This window comes from Saccopteryx leptura, chromosome 1 (genome assembly GCF_036850995.1).
Source record: "Saccopteryx leptura isolate mSacLep1 chromosome 1, mSacLep1_pri_phased_curated, whole genome shotgun sequence".
NCBI lineage: Eukaryota > Metazoa > Chordata > Mammalia > Chiroptera > Emballonuridae > Saccopteryx > Saccopteryx leptura.
In genome coordinates this window covers 339,535,491-339,558,569 of record NC_089503.1, presented here as the reverse complement: position 1 = coordinate 339,558,569, position 23,079 = coordinate 339,535,491, and the positions used below count along the sequence as shown (strand labels likewise).

The 23,079-nt window shown below is 45.1% G+C and overlaps 1 protein-coding gene across 1 annotated transcript in view; it reads left to right on the top strand.

Annotated features, from left to right (window-relative positions):
- Nucleotides 1–7,972: 7,972 nt before the first annotated feature.
- NT5E (5'-nucleotidase ecto) overlaps nucleotides 7,973–23,079 on the top strand; it is a 61,946-nt gene continuing 46,839 nt past the window's right edge. The window contains exon 1 of the mRNA XM_066358928.1: nucleotides 7,973–8,432. Within this exon, the coding sequence (XP_066215025.1) occupies nucleotides 8,097–8,432 (336 nt within the window). The 5' untranslated portion in view covers nucleotides 7,973–8,096. The remainder of the gene's footprint in view (nucleotides 8,433–23,079) is intronic.

The following is a 23,079-nucleotide window of genomic DNA, read 5'->3' as shown; positions in this document are numbered from 1 at the left end:
ATTCACGGACATTCTGGCTAAAAATCAGGCAGTCCCCGAATTAAAATGGCCTGCCCCATGGTCTTCTTTCCACAGCAGCCAATCAAGGGCGCCTGGGCAGCACCTAGCGATGAGAGCACAGCTGGATGAGGCCAACTGCTCAGTGTGTGATTCCTCCACCAGTAACTTTTACATCTTCCTCATCTTCCCTCCTCTGCCAAAGATCCTGAGGCTTTGCTCCAGTTGTAAGCTGCTTCCACTTGAGAAAGCCTCTATCTTGTCAGGAAAAAATGAATTGAGAGGGGACAGACTATGTCCTCTTCTACGGTTTAAAAACATGAAAATAAGCTTTCTGTACCTTCTGTCAGCTAGCATGGGTCTTCTGTCCTGTCTTCCCAATATCTTCCTTCCTTTGACCTGGGGCAAGTCTAAGCTCCTTTTATTGGCCCATAAAGTGGTTTCTGCTCACCTCCTTCAACATCACATATATGAACCATACAGCAGGTCCTCAAATAATATTGTTTTTGCTCTATGTCATTTTGTTATAATGTTGATGGGGGGAAAATTGATACTTGGCCAGGGCCACTGTCTATGTTGTTTGCAGGTTCTTCCATGCCCGGGTACTCAGGTTCCCTCCCACATCTCAAAGATGTGCACGTAAGATGAACAGGCATACTAAATTGTTCTGGTCTGAGTGAGTGTTGATATGGGTGTGAATCTCCCTGCAAGGGAAGGGTGTCCTTCCAAAGTAGGTCCCATCTTGCACCCAGAGCGACCAGGATAAGCTCTGGCTACCCATGACTCTGAATTGGAATAAGTGGGCTGGAAAGTATTACCTTACTTGTTTGTATTAATCTTTCTTAAATGTATACATAGCTCACATTTATATCAATGTTTAATATTAAAAGAGCTTTAGATCATTATTTAGAAGTTTGGTGATCATTTTGTGACCAGAAATATGCCAATGAAACTTAAATCTTGTTTATATCAATTAGCCTGTGGTGACATTGGTTCATTTACATCACTTTACTTAAGTATGTTTTCTAGGGCTGCCACAACAAAATACCACAAATTGGGTGACTTAAATAACAGAAATTTACTGGCTCATATACTGGAGCCCAGAAGAAGATCAGATTTCATCAGGGTTAGTTCTAAGGACCAAGATAGAAAAACTTATTCCATACTTCTCTCCTAGCTTCTGATGGTTTGCTGACAAACTTTGGCATTTCTTGATATCTGAAGTTATATGATGTTCCCCCCACCCCGTGCATGTCTTGTTAAAAAAAATCGACTCACTACATTTTTTTTTACAGAGACAGAGAGAGTCAGAGAGAGGGATAGATAAGGGCAGATAGACAGGAATGAAGAGAGATGAGAAGCATCAATCATTAGTTTTTTGTTGTGACACTTTAGTTGTTCATTGATTGCTTTCTCATATGTGCCTTGACCGTGGGGCTACAGCAGACCGAGTAACCCCTTGCTCGAGCCAGGGACCTTGGGTCCAAGCTGGTGAGCTTTGCTCAAACCAGATGAGCCCGCACTCAAGCTGGCGGCCTCAGGGTCTCAAACCTGGGTCCTCCGCATCCCAGTCCGACGCTCTATCCACTGTGCCACAGCCTGGTCAGGCTCGACTCAGTACATTTTAAAGATCTTAGTAGCTTTATTCAAAGATTCATCAGTCAAGCAGCATCCAATCTAACAGCTAGAAAGGAACTCAAAAAAACTATACAAGACAAGAGATTCTATAGGCAGAAGAGAGTAGGAATAAAGAAGTTGTACTAGGCAAAAAAGCAGATTGGTTATTGCTAGGTTACTTTCCTTATAGGGGCTGGCAGAGGTCTATTAGGCAGATTGACTAATGCTGCTCAGGTGATTCCTGATTGACTGGTACAAGATTACATTTCTGAGGAAGTAGAAATTTAATCAAAGAAACTTTATGGGAACTTGAACTAGAACCTAAAGGAAGCCAGGGCCTTGTCCTGAGAGCAGGCTGGAATGGTTGTTTGGAGGTGTGAGGGAGAACAAAACTTTTCCTCTAACCCTCAAGTTTCATTCACCTTGTCTGATAATCAAATAGACACGACACAGATTAACAAAAGAAAATGACCAAGTTTAATTACATACATACGTATGGGAACCCCGTATATAGGAGAGTCAAACACAGCACACACATGAGAAGTTCCAAGATAGAAAGGGAAACTGAATATTGCATTCTGAGCCGAGGGTCATCTGGAGACTGCAGAGAGGAGGGAGGTCATTGCACAAAAACAATGGACAGAGCTTGCTTGAGGCAAAGATGAGCCTTTAACTGGAGAGGTTACATGCCTGGGGCATGACTACCCACAATAATTTTCCCAGTTAGGAATTTATGATAAGATCATCCTGTGAGGTTTATATCTGTAGAATCCCTTTTTCGTCCACTTTTGTGACTTATTCTGAACTACACAGAGAGAAGGAAACAGGAAGTATAGAATGTGTGATGAACAATGGGAAGTGAGGTTGGGCAGATAAAATAAATTTTTAAAAAGTGAGACTGAAAAATTTGAATGTGATTCAATAAATAATCAAAATCCATTTTAAATCTTTATATAAATGAATGAACAGGGAATGATGTAGAAGCAGAAATATAGTAATATCTCCAGGACAAGAACTTGAGGCTACTGCAGTGGCCCAAATTTATAAAAGAAGAAACAACAAATCATCAGTTCACCAGTGATCAATGAAAAACCATGTTGATATCATGTACTCCCAAATATAATGTGATGAGAAGGCACCTCAAAGCTGTGGCATTCTCTCTAAAAATTCACAACCTCAGTCTTATCATGAGAAAACATCAAACAAACCCAAATTGAGGGAGAGTATACAAAAACCACTACCCTTCAAAGACAAAAGAAAGATTGAGAAATTGTTACAGATTATAAGAAACTAAGGACACATGGCAATAAAAAGCAGTGAGGTATTCTGGATTGGATCCTGGGACAGAAAAAGCATATTGGTGGAATAAATGGTGAATCCAAATATAATCAGTAGTATGGTATGGAGTAACATAATATAACAAGAAAGGTTTTTGCACCCTCTGCTCTGATGAGGTGATTGTGCTTTGAGGAGTCTAGAAAAAAAAAAAGGAAATTACTTTGATATTCCAAAGGTATGTTATCTTAGATGGAAAAAAACGACAGCCTCAGTTAAGGTCAAGATTGACCTTCATTAACAAAAAATACCGCCCCGCGTCATGACTACCTGGCATGCACCACTTTTGGTTAGGAAGTTTTCATTTCAGACCATTCTGTGTGGTTACTTTAGGTCTCTGAGTTTGAAAGGTCTCCATGTAGGCCTCCCCTGAGCTTGTCAGGTTTGGTATGTGGCCCCTTTTTGGTCCACAGTCCACTCCTTCCCTTAATCATTAAGTACTTAGGATGTCAGGTTCTGGTCAGGTTCAAACTGTCTTAAAAACAAAGCCTGGCTGGTTGGCTCAGTGGTAGAGCATCGGCCCAGCATGTGAAAGTCTGGGGTTCAATTCCCTATCAGGGCACACAGAAGAAGCGCCCATCTGCTTCTCCACCCTTCTCCGTCTCCTTTCTCTCTATCTCTCTCTTCCCTTCCAGCAGCCAACGCTCCATTGGAACAAAGTTGGCCTGGGAGCTAAGGATGGCTCTATGGCCTCCGCTTCAGGTGCTAGAATGGCTCTGGTTGCAACAGAGCAACGGCCCAGATGGGCAGAGCATTGCCCCCTAGTGTGCTTGCCAGGTAAATCCTCATCGAAAACATGAGGGAGTCTGTCTCTCTGCCTCCCCACTTCTTACTTCAGAACAATAAAAAGAAATAAAAAATTTAAAAAAAAAAAACAAAGCCTCAGATCTGTGGACCACAGAAACAGAGTTTCAGTCAACCTAAAGATAACAGCTTGACCTTAGTTGTGTTTCAGCCCCAAGCCCACACTGACCTACTGACCACACCCTCATGAAACTAGATAAAACAATGCCATGGCTGACATAAGAACCTGTTACAATGATCAACTACTTCCCATCCTAGTCCCAACCAATCAGTAGAGCCCAGGACACCAACTCCCTTAATCACCATGATTAATAATTTTTCCCATATATAATCTGTCCCTGTGCAAGCCATCTGGGAGCCAGGTCTTCAAACACAAGCTCACCTGTAACTCTGGGATTGCCACCATTTTCTTAAAAATAAACCTTTACTTTTTTTGTAGCAAACTCCTATTCTTCTTTGATTGGATTTTTTTTTCTGAAGTTGGAAACGGGAAGGCAGTCAGACAGATTCCCGCATGGGCCCGACCAGGATCCACCCAGTATGCCCACCAGGGGCGATGCTCTGCCTACCTGGGGCGTTGCTCTGTTGCAACCAGAGCCATTCTAGTGCCTGAGGCAGAGGCCACAGAGCCATCCTAAGCGCCTGGGGCCAACTTTGCTCCAATGGAGCCTTGGCTGCGGGAGGGGAAGAGAGAGAGAGGAGGAAGGAGAGGGGGAGGAGTGGAGAAGCAGATGGGTGCTTCTCCTGTGTGCCCTGGCCGGAAATCGAACCCGGGACTCCTGCACGCCAGGCCAACGCTCTACCACTGAGCCAACTGGCCAGGGCTGTTTGATTGGATTTTTATGCATGCAAGAACACAAACCCTTTTAGTTCAGTAGCAACTTAAAAAGATATCTGTACACCACATTCAAGCACTATTATTCACAGACTAGAAAGCCCGGCGGTCATACGAAATGACCGCTGTTCTAGATATTATAAATTGTAATTAAAATGATTTGTGCAAAGGTGTCTGCTAATTCAAACTAAATTACCCAGGGCAGGCGGCGAGGACGCCCCTTTGCTTACTGCCCCACAGGGTTTCCCCCTTCTACTTGCTTAATTGCTTAAAGTAGAGTGCAATGAAGGAAACCACTGGTGGTACATTTCTTAAGAGCCACCTCTAGTTCAATAAATAAAGGTGACTTAAATAATAAAATGTTAATTTACATGTCAAAGATCTCTTTGTACACAATATTTCTTATGTAGATCTTTCCATCATTTTTAAGCTCACCTTGCAGAGGACCATCAATTATTTTTAATTTTATGTCCGTTCTTTCACGAACTCTTGAACAGGCAACATAAAGTTGACCGTGTCCAAATGCAGGCTCAGGTAAAAAAATGCCAACATGCTTAAGTGTTTGGCCCTGAGACTTATTGATGGTCATAGCAAAGGCAAGTTTTACAGGAAATTGTCTACATCTCAATTGAAACGGCAACCCTGTTTGAGATGGAGCCAAATCAATTCTTGGAATGACATGTATTTCACCTTTAGAGGAGCCAGTCAAAGACTTAGCTATTATGACATTATTTTTCAATTGGAGAACCTCTAGTCTTGTACCATTGCAAAGACCCCTTCTGGTGTTAAGATTTCTTAGCAGCATAATAATTGCTCCAATCTTTAACCACAATTTGTGAGGTGGCATGCCAGAAGGCCGGACTATTTGAATGCCATGGCAACTTCACCCCATTGGTTAGTACAGTTACGCAAGCAACCAATAAGCTATCGGCGACAGACACTTAAGCCGCATATAATAAAGAAGCCAAAAAATGAAACCAACCCAATGTCCATTAATAAATGAATGGATAAAAATATGATATATACATACAAAAGAGTATTATTCAGTCTTAAAAAGGAAGGAACTTCTAACACATGCTATAACACAGATGTATCTTGAGAACATTATGCTAAGTGAAATAAGTCACCAACAGACAAATATTGTATGATTCGACTTATATTAGAACCTAAAGTACTCAAATTCATAGAGAAAGAGAGAGAGAAAGGTGGTTGCCAAAGTCTGAGCGGAAGGTGGAATGAGGAAATATGGCCACAGAGTTTTGGTTTGGGAAAATAAAAAAGTTCTGGAGTCTGATTGGTGGTGGCCCAGTAAATAGAGTGTGGACCTGGGACGCTGAGGTTCCAGGGTCAAAATCCTAGGTGGCTTGAGCGTGAGTTCATCCCGCCTGCATGCAGGCTCAGCAGCTTGAGCACAGGGTCAGCAACTTGAGTCCAAAGGTTGCTGGCTTGAAGCCCAAGGTCACTGGCTCTGCTGGATGTCCCTCCTGCCTCCCCTGCCTGGGCAAGGCATGTATGAGAATCAATCAATGAATGAACAACTCAACCGAGACAACTGTGCTGTGGATGCTTCTCATCTCTCTCCCTACTCGCCACTAAAAAAAAGTTCTGGGCCCTGGCCGGTTGGCTCAGTGGTAGAGCATCCCACCATCTAGCGTGTGAAAGTCCTGGTTCAATTCCCGGGCAGGGCACACAGGAGACGCGACCATCTGCTTCTCCACCTCTCCCCTCCCTTTCCCTCCCACAGCCAGCTCAATGGTTGAAGCAAAGTTGGTCCGGGGCACAGAGGAAAGCTCCATTGCCTGCCTCAGAAGCTAAAGTAGCTCGGTTGCCAAGCAAGGGAGCAGCAGCCCCAGATGGGCAGAGCATCGCCTGGTAGGTGGATCCCGGTTGGAGTACATGCAGGAGTCTATCTCTGCCTCCCCGCCTCTCAATAATAATAATAATAAATAAATAAATAAATAAATAAATAAATAAATAAAATTTAAAGGTTCGAGGGATGGATGGTGGTGATGGTTGTAAAATAATGTAAATATATTTAATGCACCTTAGTTGTCCCCTTAAAAATAGGTAAAATGGTAAATCTTTATGTATATTTCATCCTAAAAAGCTTGATGCATTTTGGAAAATTTTGAGAACTACATCTGCTGTTCTGTAAAGCATAAATCATAGGAAACCAAGCCAGGACTCTAAACTTATTCTCTCTCCTTCCCTTCCCAAAGTGGCTTATTTTTTTTTTTAATTATAATATTAGTGTACAACATAGTGATTACACATTTATATAGCTTACGAATTGATCAGCACAAGGCTAGCACACGTCTGGCACCAAACATAGTTACAACATTGTGGACTGTATTCCTGTGCTGTACCTTATGCCCATGACTAAATTTATAACTGGCAGTTGCACTTCTGAACCCCCTTGACCTCTTTTTCATCCACCCAACCCAATCCGGCAACCAAAGTAGCTAGATTATTGATTGCACTAAGAAATCAATCTGTTCCACAGAGGAAAATACTGTCTTTTTAAATTCAATTATAATGATTTGTTTACTGTATGCAGTCCTGTTACCTTCGATGCTAAAAGCTTTGTCTTAAAACGTGAACCATCCTTAACACATTAAATCCTCAAAAATAGGACAGAACGGGAAAAAAATATCTACAAGAGCAGCAGAATGCAGCATCACACCCCCGTAGCTACTAATTTTACTCCTCTTGGTTCGTTTTAGCATTCAATAGCTGTCTACGCACTGTTGCTGTTTTATCACTAACGTTTTAATTGTTAATAAACGTGGAATAGATTCGAATGGTTTCTTAGCGTCTGAGATTCTACGTATAAACAAAGTAGAGTTAGTTAATTCTCAAAATGACTGGAAAGAGAATGGCTGGTTATGTCTCACAACCAATCCACAGCCTGAAAAGCAAAGCGCTCCTCTCTCTAGCGGCTCGCTCACTCTTGACTCTTCTCACCCTCCTCCCCCAGGTCGCCCATCCTTCTTTCCACCTTCTTTCTTCACCTACTTTCGCTCTTTCCAGTGACGAGCTCGCACAACCCCAAGTCCAACACAACACGTGAAATTTCTCTTTAGGAAAATTCGTGCCTCAAAAGGGTCGAGAATCAGAGAAGACGTAGACGCAGGGTGGACCCTCCGACTCCACCCGCAGTAGGACTGCGAGCGCCCAGGCTCTCGGGTCAGGCCGGGATCGTGGCCGGTGCTCGCTCCTCGCCGGGAACAACCTCCTCACTGTTGCCGCAGCAGCGGGTGCCAGCCGCCAGCGCCACCCCGGGCTCCCGGGCTGCCAGGGTCGGATCGGGTGACTAGGAGGGCGTGCGCCTGGCCACCGGGGCTGGCCCCGGGGCTGAAAGAGGGCCCGCCCGGTCCCGCCCCGATCCCGCCCCGCTCATCAAGGCGCCCAACTCCTGAGCTCGTCCGCACACGCCCGGCACTCACCGCAGCTTGCCCGGCGCTCCCCCGGCCTGCCTGCTCTCGCGCCCGCTCCACGCACCGCAGCCATGTGTCCCCTAGGCGCACGGGCACTGGCGCGGCTCCTCACGCTGGCCACGCTGCTGTGGCCGGCGGCCGGTGCCTGGAAACTCACCATCCTGCACACCAACGACGTACACAGCCGGCTGGAGCAGACCAGCGAGGACTCAAGCAAGTGCGTGAACGCCAGCCGCTGCGTGGGCGGCGTGGCCAGACTCTACACCAAAGTGCAGCAGATCCGGAGCGCGGAGCCCCACGTGCTGCTGCTGGACGCTGGCGACCAGTACCAGGGCACCATCTGGTTCACGGTGTACAAGGGAGCTGAGGTGGCGCACTTCATGAACGCCCTGGGCTACGATGCCATGGTAAGCCCGCAGCTAGCGCGGAGGCTCGGGAGGTACGGACCAAGAGAGAAGCCGGGGTGGAGGAGGAGCCGATGGCATGGCATGAGGTGGCAAGCTGAGGACCCGCGAGCTATATGGGGAGAGAGCGAGACTGGCCAGTGTGCCAGGTAGATGCGGACGCAGAAGTCTGGTGGATGATGCGTCTGAAACGTACAAAAGTTGAGTCTCCACCATGAGATTGGGTTATGGAGAGGAGCAGGACCCAGCCCTGCCTTTGAGTGGGTTCAGCTGCGTGGGTGGGAGATTGGCCACTGACCAGTGCCAGGGACCCAAGTAGACCCGTCGTGCATCTCTCTCATTTACTGCTCCAGCTATAGAAGAATCGATTATCAATTATATTGAAAGGGAAACTCAGGGTCAGAGAGATTGATACATTATCCGGAGCACTAGCCCCAGAAGAGGGAGATGCTGTGAGTGTGTATTTGCCTTGGACCCTAGAGTTTAACTTCGAGTTCACAGCCTTGGATTAGATTCTCTGCTCAGCCGCCTTATGAGTGTAAATTATTTATTCTCTCTGTGCGTCAGTTCCAGCCTCTATAAAATGGGGGATAAGATCTGTATCTACCTCAAAGGGTTGCCTGGTACATAGTGCATAGAACTTCTATAAATGTTAGTTCCTATTACCACACACTGCTGTGTAAATGTTAAAACTAAATAAATAAAGAAACTTCCAGAGAGAACCGAAATGCTAAAAACACAGGGGTTTCAAAGGGTTTCAGTAAAATCAGTTTGGCAGCAGAGATTTAGGAAGAGTCTAATTTATGAAACAAGGGCCTGTTAAAACACGTGCAAGAGTTTAAGTCCAAGCTCCCAAGTTCTCTGTTAAAAGGTATGCCTTATTTGTTGGACTAAATTTTAGAAAAGGGCCTGACAGATGATGGCACAATGGATAGATCATCCACCTGGGCAGTTTGAAACCCCCAGGTCACTAACTTGAGCAAGGGGTCACTGTCTCAAGTTGAGCCCTGCCCCCCCCCCCAAGGCACATATGAGAAGCAATGAACAACTAAAGAGAAGCAACTAGGAGTTGATGTTTCTCACCTCTCTCTTTCTGAAAGAAAGAAAAAGAAACAAAAGAAAGAAAGAAAAAAGGAAAAAAAGAAAAAGAGGGGAGAGAGGAAGGGAGGGGAAAAGAAGAGGGGTTACAGAGTAATAAATATTACCAAAACATATATACAGCTTGTTTCTTTAAGCAAACCACCACTACCCAAGTTTAACCCTGTGTAAAATCCTAGAGGAAAGGAATTCTGTGGAGAAACTGGGGACGAGAAATTTTAGGAGTTTAGGAAGAGAAAGAACAGAGCAAGGGTCCAGGAAAATCTGGGAAGTCCAAGCGTGTGGAAGGGAGGGAAGGAGAGGTGTGGTCCAGTCTGGGATACAAAGGCCTGTCAATATCCTTTGTATGAGAAGAGAACAGAGGTCAGCAATGCACAATGCTGTATTTTTTTTTTTTTTTTTTTGGAACCTTGGAGAAAGGACAGGAAAAGGTGATAAGAATGTAGTATTTTTTTTCCCCTTCAACAAGAAGACTCATTTTAGAGAGACGAGAGAAGGTCAGAGAGCTCCTCTCTATTCTGATGGAGGTTTTAAGATTATCAGGAATGGTCAAAGCAGCAGCATTTCGAAGGATTCCCTAAGCCCTAAAGTATGTGGAGGCTCCCCAGCCTCTGGACTCCACCGAAGAATTGTGGGTCTCAAGAACTCTCTGTGGGCTCAGCGTTGGTACCTGCCCAGCTCAACCTGCCTGATCTTGGCAACATCATAATGGCAGAATACTTATTTATTTTGAATTGTTATGAGCCTACTTCTCCATTTCTTCTCCAGAGGGGTAGAATAAACCTTGCATAAGTTTATTTTGATTTCACATGTAAACCATGGCATTGTAAACTTTTATTTTTGTAACACCCTTTTCTCCACAGTTAATGAAAACTCCTTTTGGTGAAAAAAAAGAGGTAGGGTGGAATCCATAGTTTTCGCTGATAATACTGTTTTCCTCTTTAAGTCAAATTGAGCTCGTGGAGTTTATCACCAGGTGTTTAGGTGTTTATGACAGGACTCTGGGCGAGGCTGGGGTAATCTGCAAGTTACAGCCCATCACAGTCAGGAGTCTTTAGAATACTTTTGTTGGATAACATTATTTTCTTTTAAATTTTTTTTATTATTAATTTGACAGGCAGGGAGAGAAGGGAGAGTGAGAGAAAGAAACTTCAATTTGTTGTTCCACTTTTTTTTTTTTTTTAATTTTAGTGAGAGGATGAGAGGCAGAGAGACACACCTGCGTGTGCTCGACCAGGATCCATCTGGCAATTCCACCAGGGGGCGATGCTCTGCCCATCTGGATCAGTTGCTCCATTGAAACTGGAGCTATTTTTTAGCACCTGAGGCGAGGCTATGGAGGCATCCTCAGAGCCCAAGCCAACTCACTCGAGGCAATTGAGCCATGGCTGTGGGAGGGGAGGGGAGAGGGGGGGGGAGAGAGAGAGAGAGAGAGAGAGAGAGAGAGAGAGAGAAGGGGGAGGGGTGGAGAAAGAAATGGTCGCTTCTCCTGTGTGTCCTAACTGGGAATGGAACCTGGGACATCCACACCCCGGGCTGATGGTCTACCACTGAGCCAACTAGCCACGGCCTGTTGTTCCACTTATTTATGCATTCATTGGTTGATTCTCATATGCACCCTGACCATGGATCAAACCCACAACCTTGGTGTATAGGGACAATGCTCTAACCAACTGAGCTTCCTGGCCAGGGCCTTTTTCTTTATATTTTACTCCAAGTGATTAGACTAGGGCTTGAGGGGGTGGGAATAGGCTACTTCCTTAGTTGGCAGGGTGTAAAGAGACTGAGGGGTTCCAATAGTAAGGCTGGTTGGAAGCCATCTTCCTTATAACAGCTCCTCAAGACCTTGTGTAACTCTGGGGTTTGACAAGCATAATTTGACCAGCATAAAATCTTGTAATTGTAATGCTTTAGCATGTGGTAAAACTCTGCTGTGTTCTTGTTTTCCAGAGATTTTTCACTGTTATTTTGTTTATACTATTCTCAAGGATATTTATTAATGTTTTGCTGTAAAGTTTCCCCCACCTACTCACCACATCTTCAATCTCAGGAAGCTGGAGGTTCAGATCAGAGTGGAAAACAGTTGTGTAGGGGCAATCTCCAGTTCTCTAAAAACTGGACTTAGAGGAGCCACAAATAAGAACTCAGGAGTGTGGGAAGCAAAGAGGAAGTTACTAGAACCTAGCTAAACCCCAGGAGTTCCCTCCAGCACGAGTCTCTGAGGAGGTGTAGATTTTCTAGCCCTACTGCATCCCAGTGAGAGCTGCTGGAGCAGTTCTGATAGCCCTGGAAGTCCCGGCATGAGACTGGAGACCTCCCGGACACATGGCGAGGCAGAAAACTCCAGAGGGAGGGTGTCAAAGCTGCCAGTTGGTGTAGCTGTCACAGTGGAAGGACTGGTGTTCCCAAGCATGTAGGAAGACAACACAGATGCACTCACAGTGTGCGCATGGCCAGGTCACTTCTCTGACCTCATGTCCCCTAACTATAGAACACGTGGGATAAGCCCCACCCACTGTAGGATTTTGTGAACAGGACATGTGGTAATGTGAAACTCCCTAGCGCCCTGCTGGCTTGTAAGGTAAGTGCTCAGTAGAGGTTTGCGCCATGTCCTCTGCCAAAAAAAATAGTTGAGAAGAAGGGAAGGTTTGGGTTTTGCAGCTATCTATCAATTTATCTGATTCTGACAGCTTGGCATAGTCTACTTCCCTCCTCCACCCCCTCCACCATCTTTTCTAAGTTCCATTGTCCGAACTGTCCTTAATGTTTACTCATTGAGCAGACTTACGAAATCCCTTTCCCCAAAGCACAATGCCAAAGCAATTCATCTCTGGAGGTGAGATTTCCACCATCGAGGAGGATGGGCTATGAGGAAGGTAGCTTCAGCAGAGAAGGGCGGCCTCCTCTCCAGCTGCCCCTGCTTCAGAGGCCCTGGCCCCTGAGCCCGCTTTCTGTCCAAAAGACTGCAGCCTTAGCCTTAACAAATTGCCCCAAAAGCTGGGGTGTGGCCTGTAGCCTCTTGTCTTTAACTCACTCAGGATACCCACTTGAATGTGTTAGCTGTTTATATTTTGTTTCTACGTGTACTTGCAGAACTTTTGTTATTATTTGAGATGCTTGTATTTTTAAATTATGTAACTCATCCTGTTACTCAGCTTATTCTGCTTCTTACTTTTGTCCTAATCTGGTTGTATGATTTGTCCCTGTCATTCTGTCTACCACACACGTACATATACTGTGCATTGTACTCTACGGAGATCTACACAGATTTTACCATCTGTTCCCCCACCACATGTGAATCTCGTATCCTTCCCTTTCCCTGCGGAATTATCCAGCTTTCCGGTAGTGTGAAATGACACCGTTGTTTGATCTTGTATTTTTTCTAATAAATAGTGACTTTGATATGCTTGTTGACTCTTTTGCATTTCCTCTTTCCTACTTGCATGTTCACATTCTTTGCTCTTTTTGTAAAATTGGGTTTGCTTTATTTTTCTTGATTTTCAGAAGTTCTATTGATCTGTGATCAATTTTAAACTTGGAAAATATCTTCTGATTATGTCATGTCTACTAACTTTGTCTATAGTATCTTTAATTGAACAGAAATTCTTCCTTTAGTATAATCAAATTGATCTTTTATTTTGCCTTTTGGTTTGTGCTTTTGAAAGTTTCTGTGAGTTTATTAAATTGAAACTTATCATCCCTGGAACTTGTCAGAGGAAATTCAGAAATCAAATTATAGATTATTATCTCTCTGCTTTTTGAGGATAATAATCTATAATCTGGGGTTATGGCATCACCTCTCTGAGTCACTAGTTCCTCATCTGTAAAATAAAAGATTTGAACCAGCTCATCTTTGAAGTTCCTCATATCTCTAAACAAATGGTGTCCTAAGAAATGTTTCAATTCAGTTAAAGGGAAGGAGGATGGGGCAAAGATGCAGAGGCAAGAGTCTGCAAGGTGGACCAGCCTGGACCATGGCTAGTGGCAGGAATCGTAGGAGGTGAGGTTGTGTAGAGTTTACAGGCCACTTTGGAAAGTTTGGGCTCTCCTCTGTTGTCAGGGAAGCCATTGGAGGTTTCTGAGTGGAGTGTGACTCTGGTATAATAAAAAAGAAATATTGGATCTTTGTCCCCAGTTCTCGAGAGTGTCTTATATATGCTAATAAGTTAACTGATGGCTAAGGACCCTAGATAGCTTCAAAATGAAAGCTGGTGGCCAGAAAATCCAAGCCATGATTAGAGGGTTGGAACTTCCAGCCTTCTTTCAACCTCCTGGGATGGGAGAGGGACCAGAGATTGAGCTAGTCACCAAAGGCCAGTGATTTAATCGATTGTGCCTATTTAATGAACCTTCCATTAAAAACCCCTAAGTGATGGGGTTTAGAAAGCTGCTGGGTTAATGAACACATAGAGACGCTTGGAGGCGGTGTACCAGAGAGGTTATGGAAAACCCACATACCCTCCTTACCCCCTGCAGACCTTGCATTATGCATGTCTTCCATTTGGCTGCTCCTGAGTTGTAGCCTTTATAACAGTGGTCCCCAGCCCCCGGGCCGCACACCAGTACCGGTCCGTGGGCTATTTGGTACCGGTCCACAGAGAAAGAATAAATAACTTACATTATTTTTGTTTTATTTATATTTAAGTCTGAACGATGTTTTATTTTTAAAAAATGACCAGATTCCCTCTGTTACGTCCATCTAAGATTCACTCTTGACACTTGTCTCGATCACGTGATACATTTATCCGTCCCACACTAAAGGCTGGTCCGTGGAAATATTTTCTGACATTAAACCGGTCCGTGGCCCAAAAAAGGTTGAGGACCACTGCTTTATAATATAGCAGTAATAGTAACTAAAGCACTGTCCTGAGTTTCGTGAATCTTTCTAGAGAACTATGGAACTGTGGAGGTTTGATAGCAGATTGGGCAGAAGTACAGGCGGCCCAGGACTGGCCACTGGCATCTGAAGTGGGGGCAGTCTTGTAGGAGTGAGCCCTTATCCATGGGATCTGATGCCCACCCAGGTAGCTAGCATCAGAACTGAATTGAATTGTCAGAGACCTCATTGGTGTCTGCAGAGAATTAGTTGATGTGAGAAGAACCCCTCAGTGACATGGAAGAATCATAGTTTTGGAAAATGAGAAGAATGGATGGAAAGAGAAAACACTACCAAAGAGGCGGGGCAGTAGGGTAGGTGTGAAATGCCAAGAATGGAACTGTGGCGATGGGGAGAGAACAGCTGAATCCAGAGGAGCCAGTTTCAGTAGGCAGGCAGAATGGCCTGTGGCTGAAAGGATGAACTCCCTGGGGAGTTCAGAAGTCTGAGATCAAGCCCTCTGTTTACCACTTAGAACCTGTGGACTGAGAGCATGTCATTTAATCTCATGAAGCCTCCATTTCCACATGGAAAGGTGGGTGTGATGGTAGTCCATCCGCAGGTTGTTGTGGGGTTTAAAGGAGATGTTGACGCAAGTCAAGTGCTTGGCACAGTGCAGGCCCACACTAAGGGGTCAGAAAGTCCTGGCCGTGCTCACATTCTGTTAGCAGGTGTGGCTCAAGAGAGGGTGTAATCAAGAGATGACTAAGCAGGTTCAAGCCAAGGGCACCAAGAGCATCAACAGGCTTTGATACTACTACACAGTTTGAGGTTAAGGAACACAGACTCTGCTTCTTAATCTTAGCCCTGACAGTTAAAACCTGCTATTTGCACCACAGAGATGCAGTCTAAAGGCTTTTCCTGGACTTACTGGACATGACTGGACCCCTCTGTGGCTGTCACAGATAGGGGCAATGGAAAGGGATTTGGATGGGATGTCAGGATGCCCCGGTTTTACGACTGGCCTTTTCCAACTTGTTAGCTCTAAGTTTGGGCAGCAGATTGCTCATCTATAAGACGGGGCACTGGCGAAGGTGGTCTGTTGTATGTTATTTCTCAGCATCTCAGCCCCAGCCCAGCCCTCTGTCATGCTTCTAATCTGCCAACATAACTTGGTTTGCCCTGGGACTTAATTTTACACACAGGCCTGAGTTTGCTTGACAGCTCTCGTTTCTCCCTCCCAGTTACTTTCATCACAGCTCTTTCTTGTTGGAGAGGTGACTTGGGTCTTCTCCCACTGTTTTGCATATAAAGAAGGTCCCAGGATATTGGGTGGAGTGTTACTCTATTAGAAACAAAAAATGATGGCCTAAAAGGGAATGGAAGGAGGATGGGCCTAGATTCAAGCCTCTTGTCTTTGTGGCTTATGTATTTAGTCCACAAATATTTGCTAAGCAACACCATGTGCCAGATCCAATGCTAAGCACTAAGGACAGTGAACAAGACTTGCTAGGATGAAACTTCCTGTTTAGGAAATGGAGGGGGCAGTGCCCATTCGACCCCTTCTTAACCAAATAAAAAGGCTGGGTAAGACCTTTGAAGGCCCACTCTGGTTGGTTGGCTCAGTGGTAGAGCGTCGGCCTGGCATGTGGATGTCTCATATTCAATTCCCGGTCAGGGTACACAGGGGAAGCAATCATGTGCTTCTCTACCCCTACTCCTCCCTCTCTCTCTCTCTCTCTCTCTCTCCCCTTCCCTGCATGCTTGATAGGAACATATTGGCCCCGGATGCTGAGAATGGCTCCATGGCCTCAGGAGCTAAGAAGAGCTCAGTTGCTGAGCAATGGAGTAGCTGCCCAGATGGGCAGAGCATCACCTCCTAGTGAGCTTGCCAGGTGGATCCTGGTCTGGGCTCATGCAGGAGTCTGTCTCTTTCTGCCTCCCCTCCTCTCTCTGAATTAAAAAAAGGGGGGGGCTATGAAGAATGGGGGATAAGCAAAGCAAAGCAAAAATGACTGAGATTCAAACACCTGTGTGCAGGGATTGTGACAGTGAGCATGTTTCTTCTCCTCCCCAGAAAACTAATCTTTAAAGAGAAGTCACCTTATAGTCAAGTGCTTTTGAATGAAATTCTTACAAAGTAATATGATATTCTAATATCAAGGAAACTTGCAGAATTACTTTACCTTCAAGTAATAAAGCCGAATTTAAATAAGGCATATTGCCTGACCAGGCGGTGGTGCAGTGGACAGAACCTCAGACTGGGACACAGAGGACCCAGGTTCAAGACCTCAAGGTCACCGGCTTGAGCACTTGCTCATCTGGTTTGAACAAGGCTCACCAGATTGAGCCTAAGGTCGCTGACTCAAACAAGAGGTCACTCGCTCTGCTGTAGGCCCTCCACCCCCTGTCAAGGCACATATGAGAAAGCAATCACTGAACAACTAAGGTACCACAACGAAGAATGGATGCTTCTCATTTCTCTCCCTTTCTGTCTGTCTGTCTCTGGCTGTCCCTCTCTCTGACTCTCTCTGTCTCTGTCAAAAAATAAAATAAAATAAGGCAGATTAGTAATGTTAGTTTTGTAAGCCTGAAAGAGAGATCCTAATGGCAATGATATTTTTTTTAAAGGCAAAAGTTGGTAGCATTTCTAAAGCACAGACCTCAGGAGCTGCGAGTGTCGGGTTGTGGATGCCCAAGTTCAGTGCTGCAATCCTGTGTATGTGATCATAGGCCTTCTGCTTCCTCTGTTCCACTCTGAGTTCCACCCCAGGGCTGGGCTGGGTGAGGATGATCTCAACAAAGCAAAGGCAGCGTCACTGCTCATCTTTTACCCTTGTAGCATCTGTGTTGCTTGACTAAACGTGGGAAAGAGCTAAACAAATCACACCAAATTGGCAGCTTTCCATACTTCACTCACAGACACTTCTGAATGCTGTATAACGTCCTTCTGCTATTTTCTTCAACTACATCACTAGAATTTGAAAATTCTTTTCTTCTGCATTACGCAAACAGCACTACTCAAATCAACTCTTCTTACCTTTTTCTTCTGACATTGTGTTTAAGCCTCTTGTCTTCACTTGGAACATTTATGACTACCTCAGTGTTCGAGTTTCCATTTCCTCATTTTTAAAAAAAAAATTTATTTATTTATTTTTTTTACAGAGACAGAGAGAGGGATAGATAGGGACAGACAGGTACAGAGAGAGATGAGAAGCATTAATCATTAGTTTTTCATTGCGACACCTTAGTTGTTCATTGATTGCTTTCTCATATGTGCCTTGACCATGGGCCTTCAACAGACCGAGTAACCCCTTGCTCGAGCCAGCGACCTTGAGTCCAAGCTGGTGAGCTTTGCTCAAACCAGATGAGCCCGCGCTCAAGCTGGCAACCTCGGGGTCTCGAACCTGGGTCCTCTGCATCCCAGTCCAACGCTCTATCCACTGCGCCACCGCCTGGTCAGGCTCATTTCCTCATTTTTTTAAACAGTTGATATCATTTGGCCATGAGCTTCCCCGACTGGTGCAATGGAGGTGAAGCTTACACTCTGAGCCCCTTTGTTTCTTAACCAAAGGCACGGAGTACCTGCATCTTTGCCGGGCTCTCTCACGCATGTCCCTCTCTGTGGTTCCCATGTGTCTTGTGTATGCACAGATGGGAGGACAGATGTGCTGTGTCTTGCTCTCTCCTTGCCTGCCTGGGTAGTTTCCTGAGAGCAGGGACTGTGGCACTCTAGGTCCCCATAAGAAACCAGTGTTGTTGAATGATACCTATCCCTTCTGGGCATTTACAGCAGCAGCAGTTTTGCAGAGTGGTGAAGGCCCTGGAGGCTGAAACCTCACTACCCTTGCTCACAACCTTGCTCTGCCACTTGCTGGTTGTGTGAGCTCCATGCTTCAGTTTTCCCATCTCTGAAAAGGACAAATCATATTGCCTACCTCATTGCATTGTAAGAATTAAATGATTACTATTTCAACAGGTCCTGGCTATGTAGCATGGAAGTCTTAATTATTAATATTTCTTTTTGTCATGTTTTTTGTCTTTTAAGAAAATTTATTCTCTTTCTTGATGTTCCTTTATTGCAAATTCACTGGTAATTTTTACAGTCTTTTGTGAGCAAAGCTGAGGCTATGAAATGCCTCCTTTCTATTTCAGATATAGGTATCCTTTGATAGACCAAATAGTTGGTCTTCTTAGCAAATTTCCAACAGAAAAAGACTTTTCAAAATGTTTCATTTTCTCCCTGTCCTCATGAAATCTAAATAATGTTCAATGTGTACACACAAGACACACACAGAACAGTTCAACAAACTTTGTTGTTTTTTTAAAGTAACTATGCCATTCACAAATAAGTGCCAATAAGATATTAGTAGAAATGTAAATAAAAATATAAGAAATGAAAAGAAGAGAACCAGGCTCATTTCCCTGAGAGGGGCTGCCAGAGGCTCAGGTACAAATTGTGGTTCAGTTGACTAAGATTTTCACCCACTTCCAAGCAGTTTTCCTCTCATTTTACAATTAAGTTATTGCTTGACTGCTTTACCAAGTTTTTAATTTTTTTTCTATTGATTTGAGAGAGAGAAAAAGAAGGAAAAGAGAGAGAAGCAAAAACTTTTTTTTTTTTCAGAGACAGAGAGAGAGTCAGAGAGAGGGATAGATAGGGACAGACAGACAGGAACGGAGAGAGATGAGAAGCATCAATCAGTTTTTCGTTGTGACACCTTAGTTGTTCATTGATTGCTTTCTCATATGTGCCTTCACCGCGGGCCTTCAGCAGACCGAGTAACCCCTTGCTCGAGCCAGCGACCTTGGGTCCAAGCTGGTGAGCTGTGTTCAAACTAGATGAGTCCGCGCTCAAGCTGGCGACCTCGGGGTCTCAAACTTGGGTCCTCTGCATCCCAGTCCGACGCTCTATCCACTGTGCCACCACCTGGTCAGGCAAGAAGCAACAACTTGCTGTTCCACTTATTTGTTCCATTTAGTTCTATACTCATTGATTGCTTTTCGTATGTGCCCTGACCAGGATGGAACCTGCAACCTCGGCGCACCAGGACAATGCCTATTCACTGAACCACCCAGTCAGGGCACCACGTTTCTTTTTATATCCTGCCTTCTTTTGAAAAGTTTTAATGGCTCACATACTAAATCATAGAGTAAAATGGAGCCCAGTTAAAAGGCACAGGAGAATAGGTGGTTTTGTCATCCAGAGTAATATTTACAGTAAACATCTGCTGGGCAGTGGTGCCAGGCACTCACCTGGTTTCAGTAAGGGTAGAGGGACAGTTGACACTACTTCTGCCTCTGGGAGAAAGATGAGAAGACAGACAGCCACAGCGAGGACAAGTGCTGTCAGACGTATGTACAAGATCTGATGGACGCACAGAGAGGCAGGCACCTACAGTGGGCTGCCATGGAAGGCTTCTCAAGGAAGTCACACTTGAGCTACGTCTGAGGCAGCTCACTGCATGAGAGTGTGTTAGTGTTTCTGGAACTCAGAGCACCTGAAGTTTGAGAGAAAAAATGGGGAATCTCAGGGAGATCAGGGAGGAACTGTCTAGGGCAGGGGTCCCCAAACTTTTTACACAGGGGGCCAGTTCACTGTCCCTCAGACTGTTGGAGGGCCGATCTATAAAAAAAAACTATGAACAAATCCCTATGCACACTGCACATATCTTATTTTAAAGTAAAAAAATAAAACGGGAACAAATACAATATTTAAAATAAAGAACAAGTACATTTAAATCAATAAACTAACCAGTATTTCAATGGGAACTATAGGCCTACTTTTGGCTAATGAGATGGTCAATGTCCAGGTCCATATTTGTCACTGCTAGCCGTAACAAGTGATATGACGCACTTCCGGAGCCATGACGAGTGCGTCCCGTGTCACCAGAAGTAGTACTGTACGTGAGCGACGCCGCGCTTTGCGGTCCTCTCACTGACCACCAATGAAAGAGTGACCACTTCCGGAAGTGCAGAGGGGGCTGGATAAATGGCCTCAGGGGGCCGCATGCGGCCCGCGGGGCCGTAGTTTGGGGACCCCTGGTCTAGGGAGTCAGAACTGAGATTTTGTTGGGCTGTGAGAGGTGGGAAGCCTTGCAGAGACTTGAACCAGGAAGCAGTTGGGTGTTTGGGGAAGGGCAGTCTGACCGCCTGCGGTAAATGGCTGGGAAGTATGTGAGCCTGGTGGCCAGAAGACTGGCTAGAAGACTCTGGAACGTGCCAAGTGAGAAGTGATGAGTCAGAGTGGGACAGTAGAGTGTGGTGAAGGAGGAGACCACGGGGGCGGATGGGGCAGGAGCAAAAGCAACAGGACTTCAAGGCTGGCAGGCCACAAGGGAGGGCCGAGGAGGGAAGGGCAGAGCTACTGGCTGTTTCACTGCTTTTCCGGGTGTTTCTCTGTGGTGGTAGAGGCTCTTTCCCAACACCTGGGACCACATGCATCCACACAAGTGTCTCATTCATAAATTACTGGGAGTAAGTACTCTTCTCTGGGTGTTTACCTGGCCAGGGGCTCACTAGACAGCAGAGAGGGAGGAATGGAGGGGTGGGGGGCGGGGGCAGTGGCTACCAGCTCACTCCCAGACAACTCCGCCTAGTGTCTCTTGAAACAAGAAACAACAAAGTGGCCCAGGCCTCTGTCCCCCCAGCCACCTCCTGGGCCCGTGTATTTTCACAGTGTCTATAACCCACTTGGCCTGGTTTCAAGCTGGGCAGGCCTGTAATAGAGAGAGGGAAGAGTTCTTTCAAAACTTGAAAGAAAACGTAAATTTTCTGGGAAAACTTTGGAATAACAATTCTGCTGCAGGTGGAGGCAGATTAACCTAGGATGCTGCCTGAGGAGTTCGTCAGAGCTGGGTCACTGTGACCACCTCACAGCTCTATTCATTTTGGGAACACATTTCCTAGTTTGGGACGTAGGCTCTGTCCTCAGTGAGTCCTAACAGGTTCTCAGCCTGTGAGGCTTTTTTCCAGCTTTCAGGACTCTGTCTTGCTTGCCTTTTGTGGCCCAGCTTTCTGTTAAAATTATCATTCTGTGGCTGATGTGTCCATTCATTAGAGGTTTTCAAAACAAAACTTTGCACTGGTTTGGTGCCAGAAGCCAGAGAGGCTGTGTTTTGTAATCTTTTCCCACTGAAGCCCTCATAGGCACAGTGACACGGGTACAGGGTTCCAGGTGAATGTGGAAGAGGCCATGGAGGCAGCTGGACCAGTAACTCCAGCCTTGGGAATTTATTCTTTCCTTTTTCCTTCTGCTCACCATTTATTTACTTGTTCATTCCTTCAGTAAATATTTGCCAATTATTTCCCCTGTGTTAGGTATATTTTAAATGAATTTTGGAGGTGAATTAATGCCTATTATTTAATAACAGGGAGAAAGATTGCTTTGATCAGTCAACTGTAACTGGAGAAACCAGATAGGCAGATTTGTCCATGAAAACAAAATACTCTAGAATCATGAGAAGCCTTCATGGAAGGCCGTCGATGGTCACTGTGTTCCCTGTCTCCTTCTGCAGACTGTGAGCAAATATCAGTGTCCAGGCTCAGGCCATGGCCCTCCCTGCGTTAGCCACCACCACTGACCTGCTTTGTTTCTCTTCCTCTCACCCCAAGGAGTGTCCTCACTGTTTCTCCTGTTTAGTCATTTACTCCATACTAATGAGAACATTTGTTTATGAGGGAAAGCCAGAAATGAGTTAAATGGCAGCTCCGCCTAGGAAGAGCTTTGAGAGTGAAAAAACAGGCAAGCTGGCATGTAGCCTTAGGATAGTGTGGTCAGGAAGCAGACTGAGTGAATACTGAATTCACTTGCAGATCCCTCCACACTATTCCTGGAACAAACAAGGTGAAGACAGAAAAGTCAGCAAGGGTTTTTCTATATTTGAAAGTATTGCCTCCAGCATTTGTTACCCACTGAAGACATATTTTACTATTGTTAAAAGCCAATAAAGAGCCCTGGCTGGGTTGCTCAATGGCAGAGTGTCGGCCCAGCATGTGGATGTCTCTAGTTTGACTCCTGGTCAGGGCGCACAGGAGAAGCCATCATCTACTTCTCCATCCCTCCCCCATCCCTTTCTTCCTCTCTCCTTCTCTATCTCTCTATCTCTCTATCTCTCTTCCCCTCCCTCAGCCATGATTGATTTTAGTGCATTGATCCTAGGTGCTGAGGATGGTTCCATGGAGCCTCTGCCTCAGGCTCAAAAAATATCTTGGTTGAGAGCATGGCCTCAGATAGGCAGAGCGTTGGCCCCAGACAGGAGTTGCCGGGTGGATCCCAGTTGGGGTGCATGTGGGAGTCTGTCTCTCTATCTCCCCTCCTCTCACTTGGAAAAGAAGGGGAAAAAAGACTCAATAAAGAGATCCCATATGTATAATTATTATCATAGTGTAAGCATGAAAAACAATTGCATCTTAAGTGTCAATGTCTAGTTGAATTACATTAACTCCCTGCAAGGGCAGGATAAGCAAGATTCTGAGGCTCAGTCCAAACTCAGTGAGAAAGGCTGACTCAATCAATTCATAGACATTATATATTATATTTCTATGCATCTGGTGTTGGAGATACTGAAGGTGTGGGGAAGAGTGGCATTATGACATCATGTATTTGTTTGCTCTTCAATTTAGGTGACTATTAAGTACCTTCCATTTAATTTGGTATCTGAAGGATGATAACTGAATGTTAAATTCTTTTTAGCATACAGCACATTGGAAATAATTTATTAGAGATGTGGGTAC